General features: G+C 50.2%; 1 protein-coding gene across 3 annotated transcripts in view; it reads right to left on the reverse strand.

The window, feature by feature from the left end:
* Window positions 1-1140: 1140 nt before the first annotated feature.
* PLBD2 (phospholipase B domain containing 2) overlaps window positions 1141-24335 on the reverse strand; it is a 28824-nt gene continuing 5629 nt past the window's right edge. Inside the window, exons 2-12 of one of the 3 annotated variants that reach the window (XM_036874845.1) lie at window positions 18826-18919; window positions 16549-16707; window positions 14640-14740; window positions 14206-14420; window positions 8577-8674; window positions 5711-5871; window positions 5016-5111; window positions 4684-4755; window positions 3866-4021; window positions 3065-3227; window positions 1141-2961 (exon numbers count right to left, since the gene is read on the reverse strand). In XM_036874845.1, coding sequence (XP_036730740.1) covers window positions 2794-2961; window positions 3065-3227; window positions 3866-4021; window positions 4684-4755; window positions 5016-5111; window positions 5711-5871; window positions 8577-8674; window positions 14206-14420; window positions 14640-14740; window positions 16549-16707; window positions 18826-18919 — 1483 coding nt within the window. In that variant the 3' untranslated portion in view covers window positions 1141-2793. The remainder of the gene's footprint in view (window positions 2962-3064; window positions 3228-3865; window positions 4022-4683; window positions 4756-5015; window positions 5112-5710; window positions 5872-8576; window positions 8675-14205; window positions 14421-14639; window positions 14741-16548; window positions 16708-18825; window positions 18920-24335) is intronic. The other 2 variants (XM_036874846.1, XM_036874847.1) reach the window with 2 other exon arrangements.

Genomic DNA, 24335 nt, shown 5'->3' on the forward strand with positions numbered 1-24335 from the left:
GCAGGAAAGGGCAGGCAGGGATGGGAAATCATCAGCCCCTTGGCCCCAGAATTGTTCCCAGGGGGACAGGGCCTAAAACGGCATTCAGTTCAGGGAAACATGCCCAGAACAGGAGTCTCCAGCTTCCACTGTCCCACCTGAATCAGGCACAAAACCCCCAAAGAAGGGAGGCAGACATCTCTGCCCACTAAAGGAGGAGCTGCTGTGGGCCAGGGCCGACCAGCTGGACAGACCCTTGTACTGCAGGGGAGGGCAGAAGTCACAGATGAGCCTGCGGCTGCCATCTTGAAGCTGAGGATTGTGGGAAACTCCCAGTGCAAAGATGCTGAGGGAAACTGCCTTTCAAGCTGCCCCTGCAAAGGTGGGTCCTGCCTTTACTGGATCAGCTGAAGCTCCAGTGGGGGACCATCTATATGACCCCCCATTCTCTGTTCAGTCACCTTAGCTTCACACCTACCCTTAACTCCTGAAAAGCAGAAAGAGGGACCAGAATCATTCTAGGGAAGAGACAAGAGTTGCCCCTTCCTACAGAGTGGCCCTGTTTGAGTTCCACCAGCCTGAGCCTCTGATTGCTCATCTGCCAAATGGGTCTCATAAAAGCCTCAGCCTCAAGAGTGGTTGGGAAGACCCAGTGGCTGGCGCACAGTGGTGGGGGGTGGTGACCTTTGTTCTGCTGGGGCCTGCGCCATCACAAGGAGATGGGGAGGGAGAGCTGTGTCCCATGGGAGAGTCTGCAGACCTGGGGCCCCGTCCTAGTTCTGAAGGGCCCAAGACTTGAGATTTCAGGCACGTCACTTCCCTTCTCCAAGTCTGCATCCTCATCTTTTAACCACATGTGAACATCCCGGCCTACCCCACCTAACAGGGCTGTTGTGAGCTCAAGAGACCTGGGAAAGACAACACTCTTAAGGGAGCTGGGAAATGTACCGGCAGAAAAGTTAATTTTTAGAACCACAAGTTGTCAATTCCCAGATAACAAGAATTGTAAAGCTATGGTGAGAAAAAGCAAACTTCCCTGGTGGTCCAGTGGTTAAGACTCCATGCTTCCACTGCAGGGGGCACAGGTTAGATCCCTGGTCAGGGAACTAAGATCCCACAAGCCACACAGCGAGGTCAAAAAAAAAATAGCAAATCCATCCCCAGCCCTCAACTGTGCTTTAGTTTCTCCAGAGCATTTACCAGCATCTTACACACTGTATGTCTATTTTCACTATCTATCTACCTCCCCAATGTAAACGTCACAAGAGCAGGGATTTTTTTTTTGGGGGGGGGGGATACCTGTTGTTTTGAGGTATCCCCAGGACCTTATAACACTGCCTGGCAGGTTCTAAGCATTCGATAAATTCTCGCTAATGAATGAACGTTGAGTGTGTGAGGCCCCGTGTGGGCTACGTCACAGCCACCTTTGCAGCAAATCCTCACCCTCCCCCCACCAAACGTGCACACACATGCACGGGGAAATGCTGCTCACATGGTTACCTATTTTATAGATGAGGTAACCGAGGCTCAGCGAGATTAAGTTCCATAACTAGTAAGAGGTGGAGACAGGATTCAAGCCCAGGCCTCGGACTCCCAGGTTGTGTGCTTTCCTCTCCCTAAGCACATCGCATTGTGCAAATCTCCACTGTAGGTTTTGGGTAAGATCAGGTGGGGAGGGACTCTGTGTTGTGTTGATCTGTCCCCCACCTCAACCCCCAGTAGGATTTGGGAAGGTCTTGGTGGTTAAGAGAGCCCTAGAACAGGACCCAGAACAAAGTAGGTGTTCAATAAACATATGGATAGACGGATGGTCGGATAGATATGGATGGATGGATGAATGGGTAGATGGACGAGGGGTGGGCGGGTTGGCAGGTGAATGAATGTATAGATGGGCAGACAGAAGGATGGACAGGAGATGCATAGGTGAATGGTCAGAACCCGAACCTGAGAAGAGAGAGGGCGCCGACCCAGCCTTCCCCACTGCCCCAAGAAGCACAGCACAGGGGCCATGGCCTCTCTTTTTAATGGCGGCACAGCCTGCGATTTGGTTCCTGCAGCAGGGGACCTGTGGGCACTGCCCTGAGGCCAGGGGCAGGCCTGGGTTTGGGGGGGCACGGGCCGAGGCTGGAGCAGGGGGCTGACACTCCTGCCTGCCCCCGGAGAGAGAAGGACACTCGGGCCCTTCCAGCCACAAGTGGCCAGAAACTTTGGTTCTTGTTTGGTTTCAAGTTTCTGTCCTCAAGGAGGCTCTCCAGGAGGAGAAACAGGGGAGCTACTTCCCAACGGAGCAGAGTGGGGCTGGGGTCGGGGGTTGGGAGGAGAGATGCCAACCGGAGGCAACGCCCGGGTCTCGGGGGCTGAAGCTCCAGAGCCACCGGCAGGAACAGCGCTGGGAAGCAGGCACTGGAACAGGCCTCTCCTGCCGGCCCCCCTAGGGGCCCCAGAACCCGGTCCCAGGATCCGGCTCCTGCCCTCAGGAAGGGGCGGCACGAGGAGGGGGCCCAAGGCTGGAAGAGAGAGAAAAGCAGGGAGAGAGAGAGAGACGCAGAGAGGCCGAGGGAGACAGGGATGGCATCACCCACTTAGGGGGACAGAGTCAGTCCTGGGTCCCATCGGGTTCCGTTCCCCACCCAGGAGGCCACCCAGACGAGAGTGAACCTGGCCGACCCAGGTCCCCAACGTGGGCACAGCGCGGGGGGCAATGCTCACACGGGGGACCGGGGCGGGGGGACAGCCAGGGGGGCAGGGTGGCAGCCAGTCGGGTGGCCCCGCTGGGGTCAGCAGGGGCAGACGCAGCAGAGCAGAGACGGAGCCTCAGTCCCACCAGACCTCGATGGGTGAGAACTTCCAGAGGTCGGGCTGGCCCATGCGCAGCAGGCTGCTGAAGGGCGACGTGCTCCACCGGAAGGGGGGCAACTGGTCCCACGTGGGGCCGCTGGCCGCCAGGAGGCGCAGGGCCTTGGCCAGTGCCGCGCTGGTCACCTGGGGGTAGAGGGGAGGGCAGGTCGTTGAGTTGTCCCCACCTGCGCGGCTCTGCTGCTCCCCGCCCCAACTCTGACCCCATCCACAGCCCCAGGCCCGGCACCTTCACGTCGATGCCCCCATGGGAGCGCTGGTGCAGGGCCTGGAAGGGGTAGGAGCCATTGGCTGGGTTGAGGTCAGAGCGGGCCGAGATGGCATTCTCCCCGTTGGGCTTGGGGTTGCAAGCTTTGCACAGTGACAGGGGGTCATGCAGGAAGTCGTTGTACCTGGATGCGGAAAGAGAGGAGACATCAGTGGTGCGGGGAGTGGGGGAGGCCAGACTGCTAGCGGCAGCCCCTCACCCAGCCGCCTGCTTGCAACGTGCCCGGCTCCCTGCCGCCGCCTGGGCTTCAGTCACCACCTCCCCCTTCAGCTGGTCACTCCACAGGCCTCACTCAGCCTCGGCTCTGCCACCCCTCCCTCCCTCCGGGAATCCCTCTGGGCCCCCATCCCAGGCCAGGCTAGAGACCCCGTTTTGTCCCTTCATAGCATTTCCTGGAGCTCAGACTCCAGGACCATTTCCTGGTCCTAGTTACACGTCCACATCAGTGTGAATACGGGATGGATTTCTGCATCCCCCAAAGGACAGGGTGCTCCCCAAGGACAGTGGGGACACGTTCTGTGCCCGTTTCCCAGTGCCAAGCACGGAGCCCAGCACAGGGCGGTCACTCCACAGCTGTTCGTCATCCTCACCCATGACATGAGGACAGCAAGAGGGCTCAGCTGAGCGCTGCCTCGGTCCTGCTGTCCTGGCTGCTACACAGTTGCACCACCCCCCTGCCGCCCCCCCGGGCTTGTTGGGAGGTTGAAATGAGTTACAATAAAGCCCCACCACATGACTCTGGGCTCATGGTCCCTCGCGTACCTCATAAGCCGGATCATGGAGTTCAGGTCGTGTACCAGTGACTGGTTCCGCCGGAAGATCTGGGCCCGGGGGCTCCCGTCGTAGGAGAACCAGTCCCCAAAGTGGGCCACCAGGGCCGGCAGCCCACTGGTGTTGAACACAGACTCAAAGGACCTGCTGGGAACGAGGATGGTCACTCACGACCCCCACTGACTTCACCCGGCCGTGACCGTGGCCAGGGAGGTGAAGGGGGCGGTCGTGCCAGGACATTAACACCAACAACCACGACAGTCGGGATAGCAACAATCATGTCTTTTGTTTGTGCTGTGGGGTGGCTTGGTGGGGTGGCCAAGCTAGGGCTCTGGGGTCCAAGAGGCACGGGTTCAAATTCTGACTTCACTGTTGGCCACCTATGGAACCTTGGGAGAGTTAGGTACTTTCTCAAGGCCTCAGTTTCATCATCTGTGAAATGGGAATAGGAGCCGTGGCTACCATGCACGGTGGCTGCACGGATCAAAGGGGATAACCCAGGTAAAGCACAGTGAGGGTCAAGAGGTGCTGGCTGTGTAGCCCAGTTAAAGCAGCTCCAGCTGGAGAGCCACGGCAGGGGTCGGCACCTGAGCCAGGCCGCCCCCTACCACCCTGCGGTGGGTGGGTGCAGACTGGGAGGCCGAACGGATGCCGACCTCACAACTGTACCCTAAAACCATCAGGGCTTTCCTGGAGAAAAGTGGGTAGGGTGGGTTTCTTTGTGGAGTTAAAGAATCACCTGGGAAGCACCCCTCCCCAGCACGGAGAGCTGAGCAAAGGGTGGGGAATACCAGGAAGGGGGGACATACGGGATATTGTAGCTGGCCCAGTAGGTCTTCTGGTAGAGTTCCGAGGTCCTGTCGGCCACCACCACCATGCCCCTGCGACCGGGAAGGGACACGGGGCAGGAGTGGTGAGAAAGGGGGCTCCTGTGGGCGCTGCCCTGCTCAAGGACCCTCAATGGCTCCCCACTGCCTGGGGTTAGATTATGTCCCCAATCTTTAGCCCCAGTCAGGAGCTGCCTTCTCCTCCAGGATTGCCTTCCTGATGTTTCCCCTCCCGCACACGATTCAGCTGCCTCCAGGCCTCTGCCTCGGCAGTTCCCTCTGCTGGAATGCCCTGCCCCTTTCCGGGTACTCACGGGAGCTGCTCCAGAATGGTGAGCACCCTTCTCCCAGGGCTGGGCCCGCCGGGGACAAATGCCTTGTAGTCCACGATCATCCACTGGTTGTTGTACCTGCCGTGCCCAAGGAAGGAGGGCTGAACAGACCCTGGGGTCACTGCCCCAGCCTCCCCCTGCCCCCAGGGCCACACACAGTCAGGAATCATGGGGCCCGGGGTGGTCTGGGCGCGTCCGGCCATCCGACCGTCACCCGGACGCTGCAGCTTGAGCAGGCGTCCTCAGACTTTTCTCTCATCATGCTGCTTACCTGCTCCAGAAGACTCTATGGCTCCCTAGTGCTTACTGGAACAAAGGTCAATTCTGCGCAATGTTCTAAGACCCTGCCCTATCCAGTTCCCATGTCTCTGGCTCATGGGGCCCCCATCCACCCATGTCCATCTCCTCAGATGGCCCTCTCCACTGTCCCCAGAGCTCTCAAGTTCCAAGTGTCTTCCTGTCCTTCCTCTGGGAGCCTTTCCCTGGGTGGAGGAGCCTGCAAGAGGGGGGCAAATCCTTTCCTTCCCCGTGCCTCAGTTTCCCCACATATAAAACAAGGAGAGGGCTCTGCAGAGGGTGTGGGGTGTGTGGCCCTGGTGCCACGTCAGGTCTCCCAGCGTCTGAGCATTAGTGGGGGGGGTTGGGTGGGACGGCCACAGTGCCAGAAGCCCACTCACGTGCCACTGTTGAACCTCTTGAAGATATCGGCCCAGGAGTCCCCGTCCAAGGCCAGGCGATTGGCCACAACATTTCGCAACCACTCCAGCACACAGCCCTCAGGCTGCACGTACTTCCACAGGGCCGAGTTCCGGTTGCCGATGGTGGTCTCCAGGGCCACCTGTGGGAGAGCCAAGGGGGCGCTGCACGAAAGGGCCCCCTAACTCACAACCGGGGCGTGGTGCCACCAAGTGGCAGCGCTGCATCAATCGTGGTTCAAATTTGTTGACTAGTTTTTTAAAACTTCATGTCCTGGCTTAGGTGCATGTTCCTCACTAGTTCTTTGGATGAGCATTGAGGGCGGGTCATGATCAAGATCATGCATCCACCTTTGCCCTGGGGAACAGCCCCTAAGAGAGCCCAGGGTGCTGCTCCTACGGGACCCACTCCCCCTACCAAGTGGGTCAACTCTTTCCCGAGAGACAGCATCCCATCTCTACCCCTTCCCTGTAGTTCCGCAGGGAAAGCTGGGAGGCTTGGGGTTGGTAGCCTGGTGGACTGCTACAGTCTCCATGAACTCTTACAGCCCTCCGGGGGAAAACACAGCACGGCTATTAAGCCCCCTTCTTCTTGAAAGGTGAACTGAGGCCTGGAGAAGCTAAAAGACTTGCCAAAAGGTCATGGCCGCTACGTGGCTGGGCCAAGATTTGATCCTCAGATTTCCAACTCTTAAATCGGGGCTTGCTCCCCTACAGCAGGATATTAGCATGCTTCCTTTTTTATACGAAGCTGGAAAACAACTACGAGATAGCAGTAGCCATCAATATGATGTTTCAAAGAGGAATCTGCAAAGCAAGCCTCTCAATAGCGATGCCCAGGTAGGAAGAGCTTCTCTACTCCCTTCACACTGCACCCTCCTCATCCCTCTAGTGTCCCACGTCATCGCCAGGATTCAGACCCGCATGGCCTCAGAAGCCCTGGAGGGCAGTTTCCTCTCTCTGCGCCAGGGGCTGTTCTCAACCTGGGACAGTGCTCAGGGAGTCTGCAGACTTGGGCGGGGAAACATTACATCTTTATCTCCACTAATGTCTAACCGAAATGCAGCATCTCCTTCCATTGCTAATGAGGTGACACATGACAATGTTATTAGCGGTACCTGAGATCGTCACCAACAGAAATCACGGATGTTTTCCCACCATAGGACAGGACTGCACACATCTCAAGATATCGTTTACGCTCCTCATACATCTAAATTATGGCAGGTAGCCCACCTGAGACTGGAGTTTCTTTCTCTTTTTTTTTTGGCCACACCTTGTGGCATGAGGGATCTTAGTTCCCCGACCAGGGATCGAACCCGTGCCCCCTGCCTGGGGAGCACGGAATCTTAACCACTGGACCACCAGGGAAGTCCCTGGAGTTTCTTATTTAACGTGCTAATAAAGCAGCACATACAGGCGGACCCGAGATATTGTGGGTTCTGTTCCGGACCACTGCAATAAAGCGAATACCACAAGAAAGCAAGTCACATGGATTTTTTCATTTCCCAGTGCATGTAAGAGTTATGTTTCCACTATACTATAGTCTATTAAGTGTGCAATAGTATTATGTCTTAAAAACCAACGTACATACCTTAATTTAAAAATAGAAAAAAAAATACAAAACAAAAAACCAATTACAATAGTCACATCAAAGATCACTGACCACAGATGACCATAATGAATATAATAATAATGAAAACCTTAAAATATTGTGAGAATTACCAGAATGTGACACAGAGACACAAAATGAGCAAATGTTAGAAAAATGGCGCTGACAGACTTGCCCAATGCAGGGTTGTTACAAACCTTCAATTTGTAAAAACTGCAATATCTGCTAAGTTCAATAAAACGAGGTATACTTGTATATTACATTAAAAGTTTACTTATATAATATTTCAATAAATGCATGTCGATATAACTGGTTTCCTTTATAATCCCATATATGTTGGCTTGTGCATTTAAAAGCATTATTGTGAGAAGGGGTTCACGGCCCCAAACTGCCAAAGGAGTCTGTGGCACAAAAACAGTTAAGAACCCAGATGGAGGTAAATTTCCTTCCCGGACACTTTTCGTAACTGGATCAAACTATTTCAACTGTCCTTCCCCAGGCTTCACTCCTGCTTTCCCCACCCCAGACCGCAGCAAGGGGGTCCCCTCACCCACTGCCTGGCCCCTCTCATGCTTCTTCCCACATTTAAGGGAACTAAATCCCACGCTCCTCTCACAAAGTAATAGAAGAAAAAGAGCCCCTTCCTCTCCCCTCCCCAGGAACTGGCGTCTTCTGCATCTAGGATTTTTTTTTTTAAGTGATGTTTTTTCTCCTCTGCAGTGTTACCCTGGCGACTACAGGGCTTGCTGTGTCGTCTAGGGGTGCCAGGAACAGATTTCTAAATGAGTTTGGAGCCCAGCCAGGAAAACCGATAAAAACAACACATTGTAAACAACATTTATTCAGAAAACCCAGCCAGGTTTAGAGGGGGTTTTGTGGAAAGCAAGAGGGAAGGCTGAACGAGAAAGAGCAGAGTCATGGTAGGGAGAGAGATGGCTTGTCCTAAATACATAAACACAAAATGAGGTCACTGAGGCCACGGATATTTCAAAAGGGCCCAAACCAGGGATTCCTGAGGAGCTGCAGGACAATGCAGAGTCCCAGGCCGGCTGCAGGGTCTGGAGGCCCGGGCGTGACCTGGGGAGCGACATTTTACAAGCGCTTCCTGGTGGAGGACAGCCTCAGCCCTGGGGTGGTGGTGATGGGGGAATGGGGGTTGTCTGCGTCCCCCTGCTGTGCCTAAGCTGCTGGGTGCGAAGCTGCCCCCGGGGAGAAAAGTGACACCAGAGGATGACTCACCAGCCCGCTGCCCAGGATGTAGAAGTCATCACAGGAGAAAATGGTACCAGGGTAGGATGAGAAGGTCACCCTGTTGCCGGGAGCCCGGGTAGATTGCTCTGCAGGCGGGAGAGTGAGCCCGGGGGGCGGGGGGGGGGGCGGGGAGGGGGCCTGGTCAGACAAGCGCATACGGAGAACCCCACTCCCCCCTCCCAGCAAGACCTGGGAGCCTCCAGGTGGAACGGCAGGCTTCAGAGGAAGCCCCTACTCCAGTCTTTCTGAGAGTCAGCAAACCAGGCCATTTGTGTAAAAGCTAGTAGCAATATATATATATATACATATATATATATAATTTTTTTGATTACTGTACCTTTTTTTGGCTTTCCTTTTTTTTTTTTAATTGCAAAAACCTATTGTGAAAAAGATAATTCACAGAGCAGATACCCAGAAGTCTGAGAGCATGGAGTTTGTTTCTCTGGTTTTTTTGGGGGGGTGGGGGGAGGGTTTATCTCCTGCTTTACTGAGGTATAATTGACAAATAAAAATTGTCTGTGTTTAAGGTGCACACTGTGATGTTTGGATAGACGTAGACACCGTGAAAGGATGGCCACGGTCAAGCTAATTTACACATCCATCACTTCACGTAGTTACCTCTGCTGTGTGTGTGGTGAAAACACTGAAGTTCTACTCTCTTGGCAAGATTCAAGTACACAATACGGCGTTGTTAACTACAGTCACCATGCAGTGCTTTAGACTCCAGAATTCATTTGTCTTCTAACTGGGAGATGGTACTCTCTGACCAGCATCTCCCCATTTCCCCCTCCCCCCAGCCCCCTGCAACCACCATTCTACTCTCTGCTTATATCAGTTCAACATTTTTTTTTTTTGGCCATACCACGCAGCTTGCGGGATCTTAATTCTCCAACCAGGGATTGAACCCGGGCCCACAGCAGTGAAAGCTGAGTCCTAACCACTGGACCGCCAGGGAATTCCCTCGAGTTCAACTTTTTTAGATTCCACATGAAAGTGAGATCATACAGTATTTGTCTTTCTATGACTTATTTCACTTAGCATAATGGCCTCCAGGTTCACCCATGTTGTCGCAAATGGCAGGATTTCCTGCTTTTTTCAGTTGAATAATACTCCATTTTGTGTGTGTGTGTGTGTATGTGTGTGTGTGTGTGTGTACGTGTACATTTTCTTTATCCATTTGTCTGGCGATGGACATTTAGGTTGTTTCCATATCTCAGCTATTGTGAATACTGCAATGAACATAGGAGTGCAGACACTTCCTCAAGATTTTATTTCCTGGAAGTGAGATGGATGGATCATATGAGAGCACAGGCTTTGTGGGGAGGAGACCTGGGCAGAATCCCGGTTCAGGCCCTTATCAACTGTTTGATTTATGTCAAGTTACTTAGCCTTTCTGAGCCTCAGTTTCCTTATCTGCAAACTGGGAATAATAATCCTTCATCTCACACAGGGCAGTTGTAAAGATTTAATTTATAAGATCGTGGAGGTAGTTTCTAGCATAACAGTGGGTACCCAGCAGGCCTACAATCAAGGTTACTGCGTAACCAGACCAGCACTTGTCAAGGGATGGACTTCTGGTACAAAGTGTTCTGGGGTAGGGATGAGGGCCCCTAGGGATGAGGGGATGGACCAAAGGAGCTATTTCTATATAACTAATAAATAGATAAAAGTAAAAAGGGCAAAGCCATCAATGAACAGCTAAAACTGGAAGGGAAAACAACCAACACCAATGGTGGTTTTTCAGGGGCTGGTGGCAGGGCGGGTTACAAGTGATTTTTATTCCTTCTTTGTGCTCTATTTTCTAACTTTCTACAGTGAACATGTATGACTTGAGTAATTTGTTTTTTTAATTATTAAAAGTAAGTGTAGAATACAAAAAGATATAACCCAAATATCCATCAATAGATGGATAGATAAACAAACTGTAGTATCTCCATGCGGTGAAATATTAGGCAGTCAGAAAAAGGAATGAAGTGCTGACACCTGCTACGACATGGAGAAGCCTTGAAATTATGACGCTGAGTGAAAGAAGCCAGTCGTAAGAAAACCACCATTGTATGTTTCCATTTTTATGGGATGTCCAGAACAGGTAAATCTACAGAGATAGAAAGTAGATTGGTGGTTGCCAGGGGCTGGGAGGAGGGGGAAAAGGGAGTGATTACTCAGTGGGTACAGGGTTTCCTCTCTTGGTGATGAAAACGTTTTGGAACTAGACTGAGGTGGCAGTTGCACACCACTGTGAATGCACTAAATGCCACTGAATTGTTCACTTGAAAATAGTTAATTTTATGTTATGTGAATTTCACCTCAATTAAATAAATAAATAAATAAATAAAACTAGAAAAAACGATTTTTTTTGGCTGCACCGTGAGGCATGCAGGATCTCAGTTCCCTGACCAGGGATCAAACCTGTGCCCCCTGCAGTGGAAGGGCAGAGTCCTAACCACTGGACCGCCAGGGAGTTCCCTTCGAAAATTTTTAAAAGTTAGTGCAGGTTTATATGAAGTTCTAGAACAGGCAAATCTAACCTCATGGGAAAAAAATCAGAAGAGCGGTTGCCTGGGGAGAGGCGGGGAAGCTAACTGCAAAGGTCGCAGGGAACTTTCTAGGGTGACGGAAATGTTCTATATCTTCATGGACTGGTGTTTACATGACTGCAGATGTTTGTCCAAACCCATCAAATTATATGCTCTAAATGTGTATTTAAGCTATCCATCAATAAAGTGAATTAAAAAAAAAAAAACAGAACAAACTTCGTCCAGGACATCATTTATCACCCAGCAGAATGGCAAAAAAATTTGAAATGAACCATAATACCCAGTGCTAGCAAGGCTGTGGGGAAAGACAACATATTCACAGAATGGCGGTGGAAGTGTAAATTGGCCCAACCATTTTTTGAGGCAATTTGGCTGTTATCTATCTAGAAACTAAAATTTTAATTATACTCATCTTTTAACCCAGCGTTTCCACCAGGAAACACATCTGGGGGCCCACTTGCTTGCTGTAGTACTGTTTGAAACAGCAAAGACCTGGGAATTCCCTGGCAGTCCAGTGGTTGGGACTCCCTGCTCTCACTGGTGAGGGCCGCCCAGGTTCGGTCCCTGGTCGGGGAACTAAGATCCCACATCCCACAAGCCTCATGGTGTAGCCAAATAAAGAAATAAATATTTTTTAAAAAGAAAGAAGGAAGGGAGGGAGGGAGGGAGGGAGGAAGGAAGGAAGGAGGGAAGGAAGGAAGGAAGGAAGGAAGGGAGGAAGGGAGGAAGAGCAAAGACTTGGAAATGGCCCATATCCTCAACTGGGGACTAATTAAAATTTAACGTCCAGCTGTTAAAAGGTGGACCGAACATGGCAATATCAAACGCTCTCCAAGGCCGGCTGTGGAACAAGAGGAACAAGTGGCAAACAATCCATGTAGCATGATCTCATTTATGTTTTTTTTAAAAACCCAGAAAGCAAACTTTTTAGGGCTGTGCAACTATTCTGTAGAATACTGTAATGGCGGATACATGTCATTGAGCGTTCATCAAAAATCCATAAAACTCTACAAAGAGTGAACTCAAATGTAAACCATGGACTTCAGTTGACAATAATGTATCAATATTGGTTCATCAATTGTAACAAATGAACCACACTAATGCAAGAGGCTAGTAACAGGGGAAAGTGGGAAGGGTGATATATGGGAACGCTCGGTACTGTCTACTCAATTTATGTCAATGTAAAATTTTTCTAAGAAATAAAGTCTATTAATTTTAAAAAGGTCCATATATACACACATATAAATGCATCCCCCAAAATCTAGATAGATCCAAACCAAAATGGCATCAGTGCTTTCCTCTTAGGAGAGATCTGGAATTTGGGACGAAGGTATCAAGGGAGATGTATTTCTTCATCTCTATTGCTGGAATCTGTGGCAGTGAGGGTGAATTTACATATAAATAGTATAATAAAAATATTGATAAGTTAAAACAAATGGAAAAGTGAGGTACGTTTTTTAAAAGTCTAAAAAAACATAACCAAGTGTTTGCAGAAATGATCTCTTGTGGGATGTGGGGTGTTCCAGTGACTTTCATTGTGTGCATGTGTGTTTTGCCGCATTTTCCAATTTTCTATAACATACGTGTATGACTTATATAGGTTTTTCAGATATTAAGACGATAGTGGATACACAGCAATGGGAACGACAGATCTGCAGCTACAGAGGACAACGTGGATGAAACTCACAGACGTTACACTGAGTGAAAGAAGCCAGATGCAAACAAGCCCATGCCGCATGATTCTATTCGCAAAACATTCCAAATCCATCAAACCTAATCCAGGCTGTGAGAAGTCACTACGGGCTGGGGACAGTGCCTGGAAAGGGACAGGAAGGAAGCTTCTGGGGGCTGGGAATGTTGTTTCTCTGTCTGGATATTACACACACAGGTGTGTGTTCAACGTGCAAAAATTCCAGCTGGTCACTTATGATGAGCACACTTTTCTGTACAAATGTCAATTTAGAAGTTTAAATTTAAATTAATGGGCATTAGGTTGTTTCCAGACCACTAATGCAGCTGACATCCACGTACACAATCCCCTTGCAGAAACAGAAATGTTTCTCCAGGGACAGATATGAGCCAGAGAGTTGCTGGATCACAGGCAAGACAGATTTTAAATTTTGTTAGACGCCAGCTGGGCTCCTCTTCAAAGTGGCCGTGCCAGCTCCCACTCCCGTTAGCAGTGAATGAGGGTATACATTTCCCCACCCTCTCGCCACCTCCTGGCAACATTAATTTTTTTAAGTTTGGCCAAGAAGGAGGCACTGCAAACATCTGGCAGTGGCTACCTCTAGACTAACACTGGGGCCAGGAATGACGGGCACACTATCCGGCACTTGGGCCTTAGGGGCAAGGTTTTCACATTTGACAGGAAGAACGTATTCATCCATTCCTGTGTAGCTGTTTGCAAAAATGGCTGTAACTCTCCCCATGCTTGTATCCACGTCATCTGCAATGTGACTCTGCAGTTCCTTACATCACATGGTCGGGTCTATTTCCCGACTTCTTGAATCTGCACGGGTCACTTGACTTACTTTGAGCAACAGAATGCTGTGCCAGTTTCAATCAGCCCTCGAGAGGCCTTCCACACTTCCCTGCCCAGATGTCACATGAACAAACCTGAGCTAGCCTGTGGGAGGATGAAAGACCATGTAGCCCAGCTGTCACATCATCCTAGCTGACAGCCAACCCCCAGACGTGCAGACGAGGCCATTCTAGGTCAGCCAGCTCACCCCAGCTGACTACAGAAGCATCAGTGAGCCCGGCCACGATCAGCAGGCTTGTCCCAGAATAACAAAACCACCCAGCAGACCCACGGACACGTGAGCAAAAATAAATGGCTATGTTTTAAACCTTTGTTGTTTTAAATTTGGGGTGATTTGTTACGCAGCAGTAGCTTACTGATACGCCTTGTGAGATAAAAATTAAAAGGAAATAAACATGTTAAAAATAACATGAACTCTTAGAGTGGCCTTATGGTGACCCCAGTGTATACGGGGCTGAGGCCCACACCTCCCAGTACTATGCCCACTGTGTACCCACATACATGCTCACACACAGACCCACCCACATCTACCCACCTTGGGGCCCTTCTCTGAACTGGAACCAGTACTTTTTCATGATGCGCAGCATGTACTGGTAGGAGTGCCAGGTGTTGTGGGCGACCAGGAGGTCACTCTGGCCAGGCAGCAGCTTGATGAGGGCGGAGCAGGAGCCAGAGCCCATAGCATGCTTGGTCTTGGTCTTATTCAGGGCCAGCTCTAAGTCTTCGAGGTCCCCAGAGATCTGCAACAGGCTGAGGAGGGTCAGAGTGCCGGAGGGTTACCACGCCTGCTGGGAGTGCCATTACATACCCATTTCACAGAAGAGGAAGCTGAGGCACTGGGAGGTTGGGCGACCGGTCCGAGGCCATGTAGCCAGGAAGTGGCAGGGCTGGTATTGGAACCCAGGTCTGTCTGACTATAAGGTGTGTGGCACTTTCCCCTGCCCTGTCCACTCTGGGGGTGGCACTTACAGGAACCCCAAGGGTTTGATGGTGAACTTCCCAGTTGGAAAGGTCACACTGCCTTCATAGCTGTCCTCTAGGCCTTTCAGCTGCAGGAGGGTCAGCCGCACCTAGGGGGAGGGGGAGGGGGCAGGGGGCAGGGGGCAGAGGGAGTGTGAGGCCTCTCCCCCAGGCTCATGCCTTCTGCAATGGGAGGGGCTCCAGCAAGGGAGGCTCAGGTGCACCCTCCAGGCTCCAGCCAACCCCGACCCCCCCCTTAACCACCACCCACCCCTCCATGCCAAGCACCCTCCTGCCATCATTTAACTATATGTCTCCATCCTGTGGCAACCCCAAATCACCCCACTTAAGAACCCAACTCAAACCCACCTCCTCCAGGAAGCCTCCCAGCCTGCCTTGGCCCACTGTTGACTGCTCCCTGTTCTGAGTTGTACTGGCTGTGCTGCTGGCTCAGCGCACTTGTCTCGTGGCTGACTTCTCCCCACTGTCACTGTCATTGTTCTGTAACCATGGAGTATATCACTGTGTCCCCCACCGGGCCCTGGCCTGTGCTGGGCATACACCAGGTACTTAGCAAGCATCCGTAAGATGGATGGACAAAAGGACAGATGGATGGATGGATGGATGGATGGATGGATGGTGGCTACCGAGTTAAACGAGAGAAGGAGAGAGAGAAAGGCAATCATCTAGATGGACAGGAGAGTGAAAAGAAGGACAGATGTTCAGGCAGGTGCTGGAGCAGATGGACGGGACCAGAGGGATTCACTCCTTCATCTGTAAATACTCAACAAACCTTCACTTATAAAGCACCTACTATGTGCCAGCCCCTGTGCTAGGTACTGGGGATACCACAGTGGACAAGGCAGATGTGGTCCTTGCCTTGTCCTCATGGGGCCCAAGTCCAGTTGAAGACAGAACCTGAATGCCTCACAAGAGTGCTACGAAGAAGTGCACAGAGGGGACGTGGAGGTGAGGAGTGGTGGGGGTGAGCCAGGCAGAGGGGGGAGAAGGAAAAGTGTTCCAGGCAGAAGGAACAGCACATTTTAAAGCCCTGAGTGAAGAGGTAACATCTTGTTCAAGGAAATGGGAGGAGGCCAGGGAGGCTGGAGCACAGATCAAGAAGGTCAGTAGACGAGGCTGGGGAGGGAGAGGGTGCAGGGGGGTGTTGAGGCCACATTAAGGAGTGTGGGCATCACCCTGGAGAACTGGGCAGCCCCTGGTGAGATGTACGAGCAGCAGAGACAGAGCAGAGGGGATGGACCAACAGATGGACAGACTGAGAGGTGCCTAGGCTCTGGCCAGAAGGAAGAGGAGGAATGAAGCAGGGAACGTGGTCCATCAGAAAGATGGCTAGGCAGGTAGATGGGAGGGTAGATGGACAGACAGGTAGATGATGAACAGAGAGAGAGACAGGCAACCAAATGGGGTATATCAACAAGGCGGGTGGATAGAATATCTGACAACTAGGCTAAGATGGGCAGGTTGGTGACAGATGAATAAATGGGAAGAAGAGAGTGAAAGATGGATAGACTTGTGGGTGGACGAATGTGCTGAAAAGCTAGATGGATGGATGGATGGATGAATAGATGGATGGATGAACGGGTAGATGGATGGAGGGGTGGGTGGGTGGATGGATAGATGGCTGTATGGGAGGGAGAAAGGGAAGGATGGACATGGAGGGAGGGAGGGAGGGAAGACTGGAAGGATCTGTGGATGGATGAGTAGATGGATGGGAGGATGGGTAGGTAGATGGGTGGATGGATGAGGGAGGGAGGGAGGAAGGGAGAAACGGCTGGCTAGGAGGAGCAGGGGACAGATAGGTTGGCCAGCTGGAACAGTAGCAGCCGCAGTGGTAGCAGGTCCCCAAAGCAGACCCAGCCTGCTGCCCCAGCCCTCTGAGCATGGGGGCCACGCCCACCTGGTGCCAGTAAGCAGAGCCATTGTTCAACTCCATCTCCTTCTGCATCCACTCCAGGTTGGCCTCCAGGAATTTCTTGAGCCTCTCGCAGTAACTGACTTCGTACTCGAAGGGGCCGCAGTAATTCACCACCGTGTTCATCCAGTGCATATAGATGAGCTGTGGGGTGGGCGAGGACAGGGGCGGGGCAGCGGGGCTGTGCTCTTCCCTGAGGACCCCACTGGCCCCCACTCGGGCTCAGAGTCCTCACCCCTATCCAGGTCTCCAAAGAGTCGAGGAGCTCTGGTGAGGACACCTCTGCACCTTTGCTCACGCTGGCTTCTCTCACCCAGCCAGCTCTCACCCCCACCAGGGCCCAATGCCTCTGGATGCCTCCCTCCTCTGAAAGCCTTCAGCACTCACAGTCTGCCCTAGATTACGCCTCCTCTGTTACTGGGGACCCCCCCCCCCATCTATACATGTATTCAGTCACTCAACTACCTTTTTTTTTTTTTTTGAGCACCTACTATGTCCTGTCCTGAGCACTGAGGACACCGCAGTGAACCCGGCAAGAGAATCCTGTGCCAGTTCCACCAGCCCTCAAGAGGCCTTCCCCACCTCCCCGCCCCGACATCACATGAACAAGCTGGGCCAGCCTGCTGGGGGGTGAAAGACCATATGAGCCCATCGTCCCCGTCACCCCAACAGACGGAGAGCCTCCCTCGGGGGCTGGTGTGCAAGCTCAGAGAGGTAACGTGGGCAAAGCCCCTGGCACGTGTGTCTGGGGTTCCTCACGTGAGAACCACTTCGGGCCTTGCCTCAGTGTTCCTGGCTCAGGCTACGGGGCCGTTGAGAGATGGAATCTTGTCTCAGATACCACCAAGCACCCAAAACAGCGTGGCCTGACCCAGTGTCTGACACCTCCCCAGACATCGAGGTCCCAGGAGGGCATCTCAAACTGCAGCTGGGTGTCAGAATGAGGAGAGGGAGTTTATTAAACGCTGTCACACTGTACACCGTCTCCTGTGATGTGCTCTGTCCCTCTCACCACCATGCATCTCACACCCATCCACTCTGCTCGTTCATTTTCACTGCTCTATGATCCTGCACTGTGTGACAGTACTGCAATCCGGTTACCCGTGCACCCACCGGTGGCGTTTGAGCGTGTTTGCCTCGGGGCTGCTTTGAACCCCTTGGGTCACCTCTAGGATACACACCGAAGGAGTGGGGCCCCTGGGTCCTAAGGCGTGTGTGTATTCAACTCTACACGTTAATGCCAAATTACATTCCAACGTGGGTGCCACACCTTCACACACAGTGTGGGAGCATGGCCAGCCCACCACGGCCTCACCCACTCCTGATGCGGTCTGCCTTCTGAAATCTGTGATCATCACTTTTAAAAAGCCCAAAAGCAGGTAAAGCAAAATGATATGTTGTTTAAGGTTTCATCACATGTAGTAAAACTAGTTTAACCAAAGGAAGGGAGTGGAAATAACTCAAATGTCCACCCACTGATGAAAGGATAAATAAAATAGTCTATCCCTACAATGCAATATTATTCGGCCATAAAAAGGAATAAAGTACTAACATACACTAGAATGTGGAGGAACCCTGGAGACAAGTTAAAGAAGCCAGCCACAAAAGACCACATATTGGATGATTCCTTTCATAGGAACTGTTCAGAATAAGCAAATCCGTAGAGACAGAAAGTAGATTAGCGATTGCCAGGGGCTGGGTGGAGTGGGGAAAAAGGGAGGTGACTGCTAACAGGTATGGGGTTTCTTTCTGGGCTGATGAGAAGGTTCTGGAATTAGACAGTGGTGGTGGTCGTGCAATCTTGTGAATATACTAAAACCCACTGAACTGTACATTATAAAATGGTGAATTTTATGGCATGTGAATTCTATCTCAATATAAATGAATGAATGAATGAATGAATGAATGAAAGGGAATGACAGCCACCACATGTAGTGTGGTGGGTGTCTCTGGGGTAGGAGACGCAGGGGAACGGAGTTGAGAGGGGGCTTCAGTGGTTTCAGTAACAGTCCAGGGTTTAGTTTGGGTGTTCATTTTATTACTAAGCTTCGTAACTTGGAATGTGTTGTGTATTTTTTACATGCATCAAATAGCACCCAGTGTAAATTTTTAACAAATACATGTGAGTCTTTTCTCCCCAACTAGATGGAAGGCTGGGGGTGGGAGAGCCCCCTCTACACATACCTCAGAACCCTCCAAAGCTCCCTGGGGAACACACTTGATGGGCGGGGGGAACCCCAGGGTCCCGCATCTGGCCCTTACCTCCTCGGACACGGCGGCCTCCACCACGCCCGCTGCGTAGGCCTGCAGGCTATCGTTGTAGTGGTTGTTCGTGTGCAGCTCCAGAAAGGCCCACCTGCAGGGGGAGGAGAGGGGACACTTGGTCAGTGAGAGGGCGAGCGTGAAATGGGCCCTCAGCTCGGCGTGCACCTGTCTGCAGTTTTAAACCATAGAAAACAACGCAGTGATGAACTGCCATTCACGTGAATGTCTGTCAGTCTGTCTCTGTGCACGTGTCAGGCTAAATCCCTAAAACAGGAACTGCTAGGTCAAAGGGCACATGTATTTTTAATTTTAATAGATACTGACAAACAGCCTCCCCCAGGGCTGTACTAACCTTCATTCTCCGCCCCTCCCCCACGATAATACCAGCTAATATCTACTGAGGGTTTCTTCTGAGCCAGGCACTGTTCTAGTCACTTCCATATCTATTAACTCATGTACTAGTCCTCATGACAATCCCACAGTCCTGCAAGGCAGGCACCGTTCTTGTCTCCATCGTACAGGAGGGGAGGAAGTTCAAGCACAGAGTTATGTACCTGCTGTGGTAGATGGCATCGCAGCCTCTTCCCCCCATGTCCCTGCCTTTTGCTGTGTGGCTTTACATCCCTCCCACCACTGGCCAAATGTCCTTCCCTGTCCCCTTGATTTGGGCTCAGTCATGTCATATGACTTGCTCTGGCCGATGGAATGCGGTGGAAGTGACTTGTGTCAGTTATGAGATTAGCCTTCAAAGGGCCTCCCGTGTTTCCACTTGTGTCCCTGCTATGGCCACGAGAGAAACATGCCCGGCCAGCTCGCTGGTCCCAAGAATATGAGAGACACATGTTGCTGACCAGGTCTGCAGAACTATAGCATGAAGCAGAGCTGCCCCAACTGCTCCAAGGATCCACGGGCATAAACGGTTGTCATTTCAAGCCGCTGAGTTTGGGGGCAGTTTGTTACTACACAACACTGTTGCCCAATACTAACTGATACACATACCAAAGGTCACAGAGCTAAGAAAGGGCAAAGCTAGGATTCAATTCCAGGCAGGCTGGCTCCCAGGAAGCAGATTCTGATCAGGAGGTCTGGGGTAAAGCCCAAGACTCTGTATTTCTAACTAGCTCCCAGGTGATGCCTGGGATATATACTGCATTTCTACAACGTACAAACTCCTGTCTGTGCACTTCCCTGCTTAAAATCAATCTTTTTCATCCTTACTAAGGTGACAGTTGAAAAATTCAATCACGTAATTATAATCCTTTAATGAGTTAAGTTACATACATTTTCTTATTTCTTATTGGTCATTTATAGTTCTTTGGTTCATGTCCTTTACTCATTTTTCTCTACCGTGGTTTTTTTCATCATATTATTATTATTATTTTTCGGCTGCACCGTGGCTTGCGGGATCTCAGTTCCCCAACCAGGGATTGAACCTTGGCCACGGCTGTGAAAGCACCAAATCCTAACCACTAGACCACCAGGGAATTCCCATCACCTTTTCTTATTGATTGGTGAAATTCTCTATATACATATTAGCCCTTGGCTTGTCACTAATATTGAAAATACCTGTATTTTAATAGATTTTTGCTTTTGTTTTTGCCATATGGTAGTTTTCAGTTTTGTCCTATCAGTCCTTCCTTTATGGTTCTGGATTTCATCCTTGCTCCAAGGACACAAAGAATATTCACCCAGGTGACTTCTGTAACTAAGGAAAACACTTGTGAAGGCAACTTCTATTAAGAAAATGAGGGCAACAGAAGACACTAATGAGACCTTGAAGAGGCTACACAACACGGAGAGCCAGGCTCAGCCAGGACTGTCTCACAGGAATTTGGCTAAAAAGTCACCAAAGAGCTCCAGGACAGGCACAGCTCTGCCCTAGAGAAGACACAGGAGAGGAAATGACTATCAAAATACTCACACCCAATAGTTTTGGCAATCAAGCTTCTTTGAGCACCTACTGGGTGCCAGACGCCAAGGGTATACAAGAATGAATATATGTAACTGCTATGACGAGAAAAGGAATAAAGTACCGTGAGAAGGTACGCTCCTGCTGCTACTGAGTAAAATCTAGGAAGGCTTCACAGAAGAGGTGACAGCTGCTCTGCGTTTTGAAGTTTAAGTAAGAGCTTGCAGGGAGAAGGGGGGTGGGGGGGGAGGAGAGGGAAAGTAAAAGAAGGAAGCCTGAGCTCTGAGAGTTCCAAAGCAAAGAATTTGAGCTACAAGATAAAATGGAGCTGTGGGGACTAGTAATGAGGCCCTGCTACGGTGGATAACAATAGCCCCCAGTGCTAAGCACATCACATGTCTACTTTTCTCTCTAAATTCTCCCAAAGACCCTATGACATGAGTTTGATTCTCCCAATTTACAGTTGTGGGACCTGAGGCTCAGAGAGGTGAAGTCACTTGCCCAACAGAGCTGAGACTAACATCACAGCGCATGATGTGCCCTGAGCCTCTACCTTAACTGAGTTTTGTGGGGGATTGTTTTGTCCTTGAAGGTGAAGGAGTTAGCTCTTATCAAACAAATCTAAGAGCCACGAACTTCCGGCTAATGACTCACATATAATCACAGATATGGACAGAAAAACAGAAGAGACTAGAATAAAGGTCTTAAATTTCAAGGAGAGTGGAGGACAAAGAGAGTCTGGGATTTTGGGTCCCTCAGGCATCGTCTGAATCCCCAGGTCTCTCTCTTATCAACTGTGTACCTTTGGGCAAATTGCTTAACCTCTCTGGGCCTCAGTTTCCTCACCTGTAAAATGGGCAAAGCGATTCCCACTTCAGAGGGTTGCCATGGCAGGTGCCAGAAGAGAACTCACGTTTTATACTCACTAAATATGTGTCTCATCATGAACCTGAGAGGGGAGGTTTGGAGCAATCCAGTAGACTTGGTGATGGGAAGAAATTTAAAACAGGGTACAGAATGTAGTTCCCCTCGTGATAAAAAAAAAAAAAAGCGGGGGAATCAAGGGAGAACATACACAACTTACATAAAACCAAAAAGGCTGTTCAGATGCCAAGTCCTGGTTATAACTGAGAGGCCAGTGGCCTTCTTCCAGACAGCGCCTGCTTGAAAGCTCTCCTTCTGCAGGGAGCAGGCTCAGTCAAGGCCACAGTGCTGAGGCCCTGAAGACAGGCCGCAGCCAGGAACTCACCCCGTGACCGGTGCTCACACAGCCGCCACGGATATGTATCAGCGTCCTTGTTCACAGCAGCATTTTTTTTTTTTTAACATCTTTATTAGAGTATAATTGCTTTACAATGGTGTGTTAGTTTCTGCTTTATAACAAAGTGAATCAGTTATACATATACATATGTCCCCATATCTCTTCCCTCTTGCATCTCCCTCCCTCCCACCCTCCCTATCCCACCCCTCTAGGTGGTCACAAAGCACCGAGCTGATCTCCCTGTGCTATGCGGCTGCTTCCCACTAGCTATCTATGTTACGTTTGGTAGTGTATATATGTCCATGCCACTCTCTCACTTCGTCCCAGTTTACCCTTCCCCCTCCCCGTATCCTCAAGTCCATTCTCTAGTAGGTCTGCATCTTTATTCCCATCTTGCCCCTAGGTTCTTCATGACCTTTTTTTTTTTTTTTTTAGATTCCATATATATGTGTTAGCATACAGTATTTGTTTTTCTCTTTCTGACTTACTTCACTCTGTATGACAGACTCTAGGTCCATCCACCTCACTACAAATAACTCAGTTTCGTTTCTTTTTATGGCTGAGTAATATTCCATTGTATATATGTGCCACATCTTCTTTATCCATTCATCTGTTGATGGACACTTCGGTTGCTTCCATGTCCTGGCTATTGTAAATAGAGCTCACAGCAGCATTTTTGACTAGAGCTGAGGAAAACAGGACCCTCCCAAAACATCCAGTGTTAGGGGCCTGATACAATAATCTATCCATATATGTGGTGGGCTTCTAGAACCATGTGGCAGACTGCCATGTGCTGATGAGATGTCAGACACAAAGTTTTTTTAAAAAAAATAAGATTAGAGAAGGACAAACAGTGGACTCAGGATAACCCCATGTACAAAAACATTACACACACACACATACCAGTATGTATACACATGTATGTATGTATGTATGTTTAGGCCTGTTTATGCATAGAAAATTCTAGAAGAAAGAACAGTGGTTATATATAAAAAGAAAGAGTGGGGAGCGCAATTTACCTTCCACATTCCACCTCACCTTTCTAAACTGCTAGAATTTTTTTACCATGGAAAGTTAAGTACTTGTGCAACAGTTACAAAGATTTAAAAGAGAGCAGTGTGACTCTTTCAAGCTGGACAGAAAGGAAAAGGATGAGTGGAGAGTGACAATTCCCCCCCGAACCCCGCCCCCCAGCCAGGCCACAGTACTGTAAATATGGAATTAGTCACTGCCCTTGTCGGAGAGAGTGCCTTCTGCATTCCTCTCTGATCCGCCTTATTCCAAAGGGCAACTGGGGTGATTCGGTTTGGATGGGGTTTGTGCACTTTGCTTGAGTTCTCAGAAAACCTGGCTACGTAGGTGTCTGCCTATCTTTCCAGAATACCCTGGAAAGAGAGAGATTCCCATTCATGAGGGAATTTCAGTGCTAGAGCCCCTCTGGCTGATCTCTGAGGATCCCTCTGCTGCCTCGGGCCCTAAGCCCTAATCAAATGATTTTCTTCGGGGTGAGGCAGCTGCCGACAGCCACCTGTAGGAAGTGTCCGGGCAGAGATCTGAACCTAGATCTCTCTGATGTTAAACATGAAACCCTGCGTCATACCACACCTCCACTCTCTCCCAGCCTCAGCTTCCCCATCTGTAAAACGGGAAGGCTTGGACATCAGCAAAGGGCTTCTGGAATCCCTCACTGCTGTGCTGGCTGACAACTTTGGGAGACTCTACCCCAGTCCCTGGCCAAAACAAAACAAAACAACAAACCACTGGAAAGAATGTGTTTCTAAAGCAAAATGTCCCCATTAGACTGTTCGTGATTCAGAGATCATGTCCTTCCTGCTTGTTTGGTTCTAAAATAGCTGATCTTTTATTAGATGAAATGGGCAGAGATCAATAAATATTGTTGTGGTTTGTTTTTAATGGCAAAAACATTGCTTGGCAAAAATAAAAAGTCGGCTGCACTGAATCTATTTCCCCAGACTTTTTTTATTTCTGGAAAGTGTATGGGCCACACTGTGGTTTTATGTCAGGGGCAGCTAATACCTCTGAGATGACTCCAGGATCTAATGAAGAGGCCACGTTTGGGAAAAGCCAGACCATTCTTGTGAGATGAGCAGCGGGTCACAAATCTCCCCTCACCTTCATTGTCCCTTCAGTGTACAGTGTGCCCTGGACACCCGCTACTATGCGGGATGTACCACCGCATCTGCGGCTATCACTCCTCTTCCATTCTTGATGGTGTAAGTTTATCTTTTGTGACTTTTCAAAGAAACAGTTGGATAACTAATAAGAACCTGCTCTATAGCACAGGGAACTCTACTCAATACTCTGTAATGGCCTACG

The sequence above is a fragment of the Balaenoptera musculus genome, chromosome 14 (assembly GCF_009873245.2).
Source record: "Balaenoptera musculus isolate JJ_BM4_2016_0621 chromosome 14, mBalMus1.pri.v3, whole genome shotgun sequence".
Lineage (NCBI taxonomy): Eukaryota > Metazoa > Chordata > Mammalia > Artiodactyla > Balaenopteridae > Balaenoptera > Balaenoptera musculus.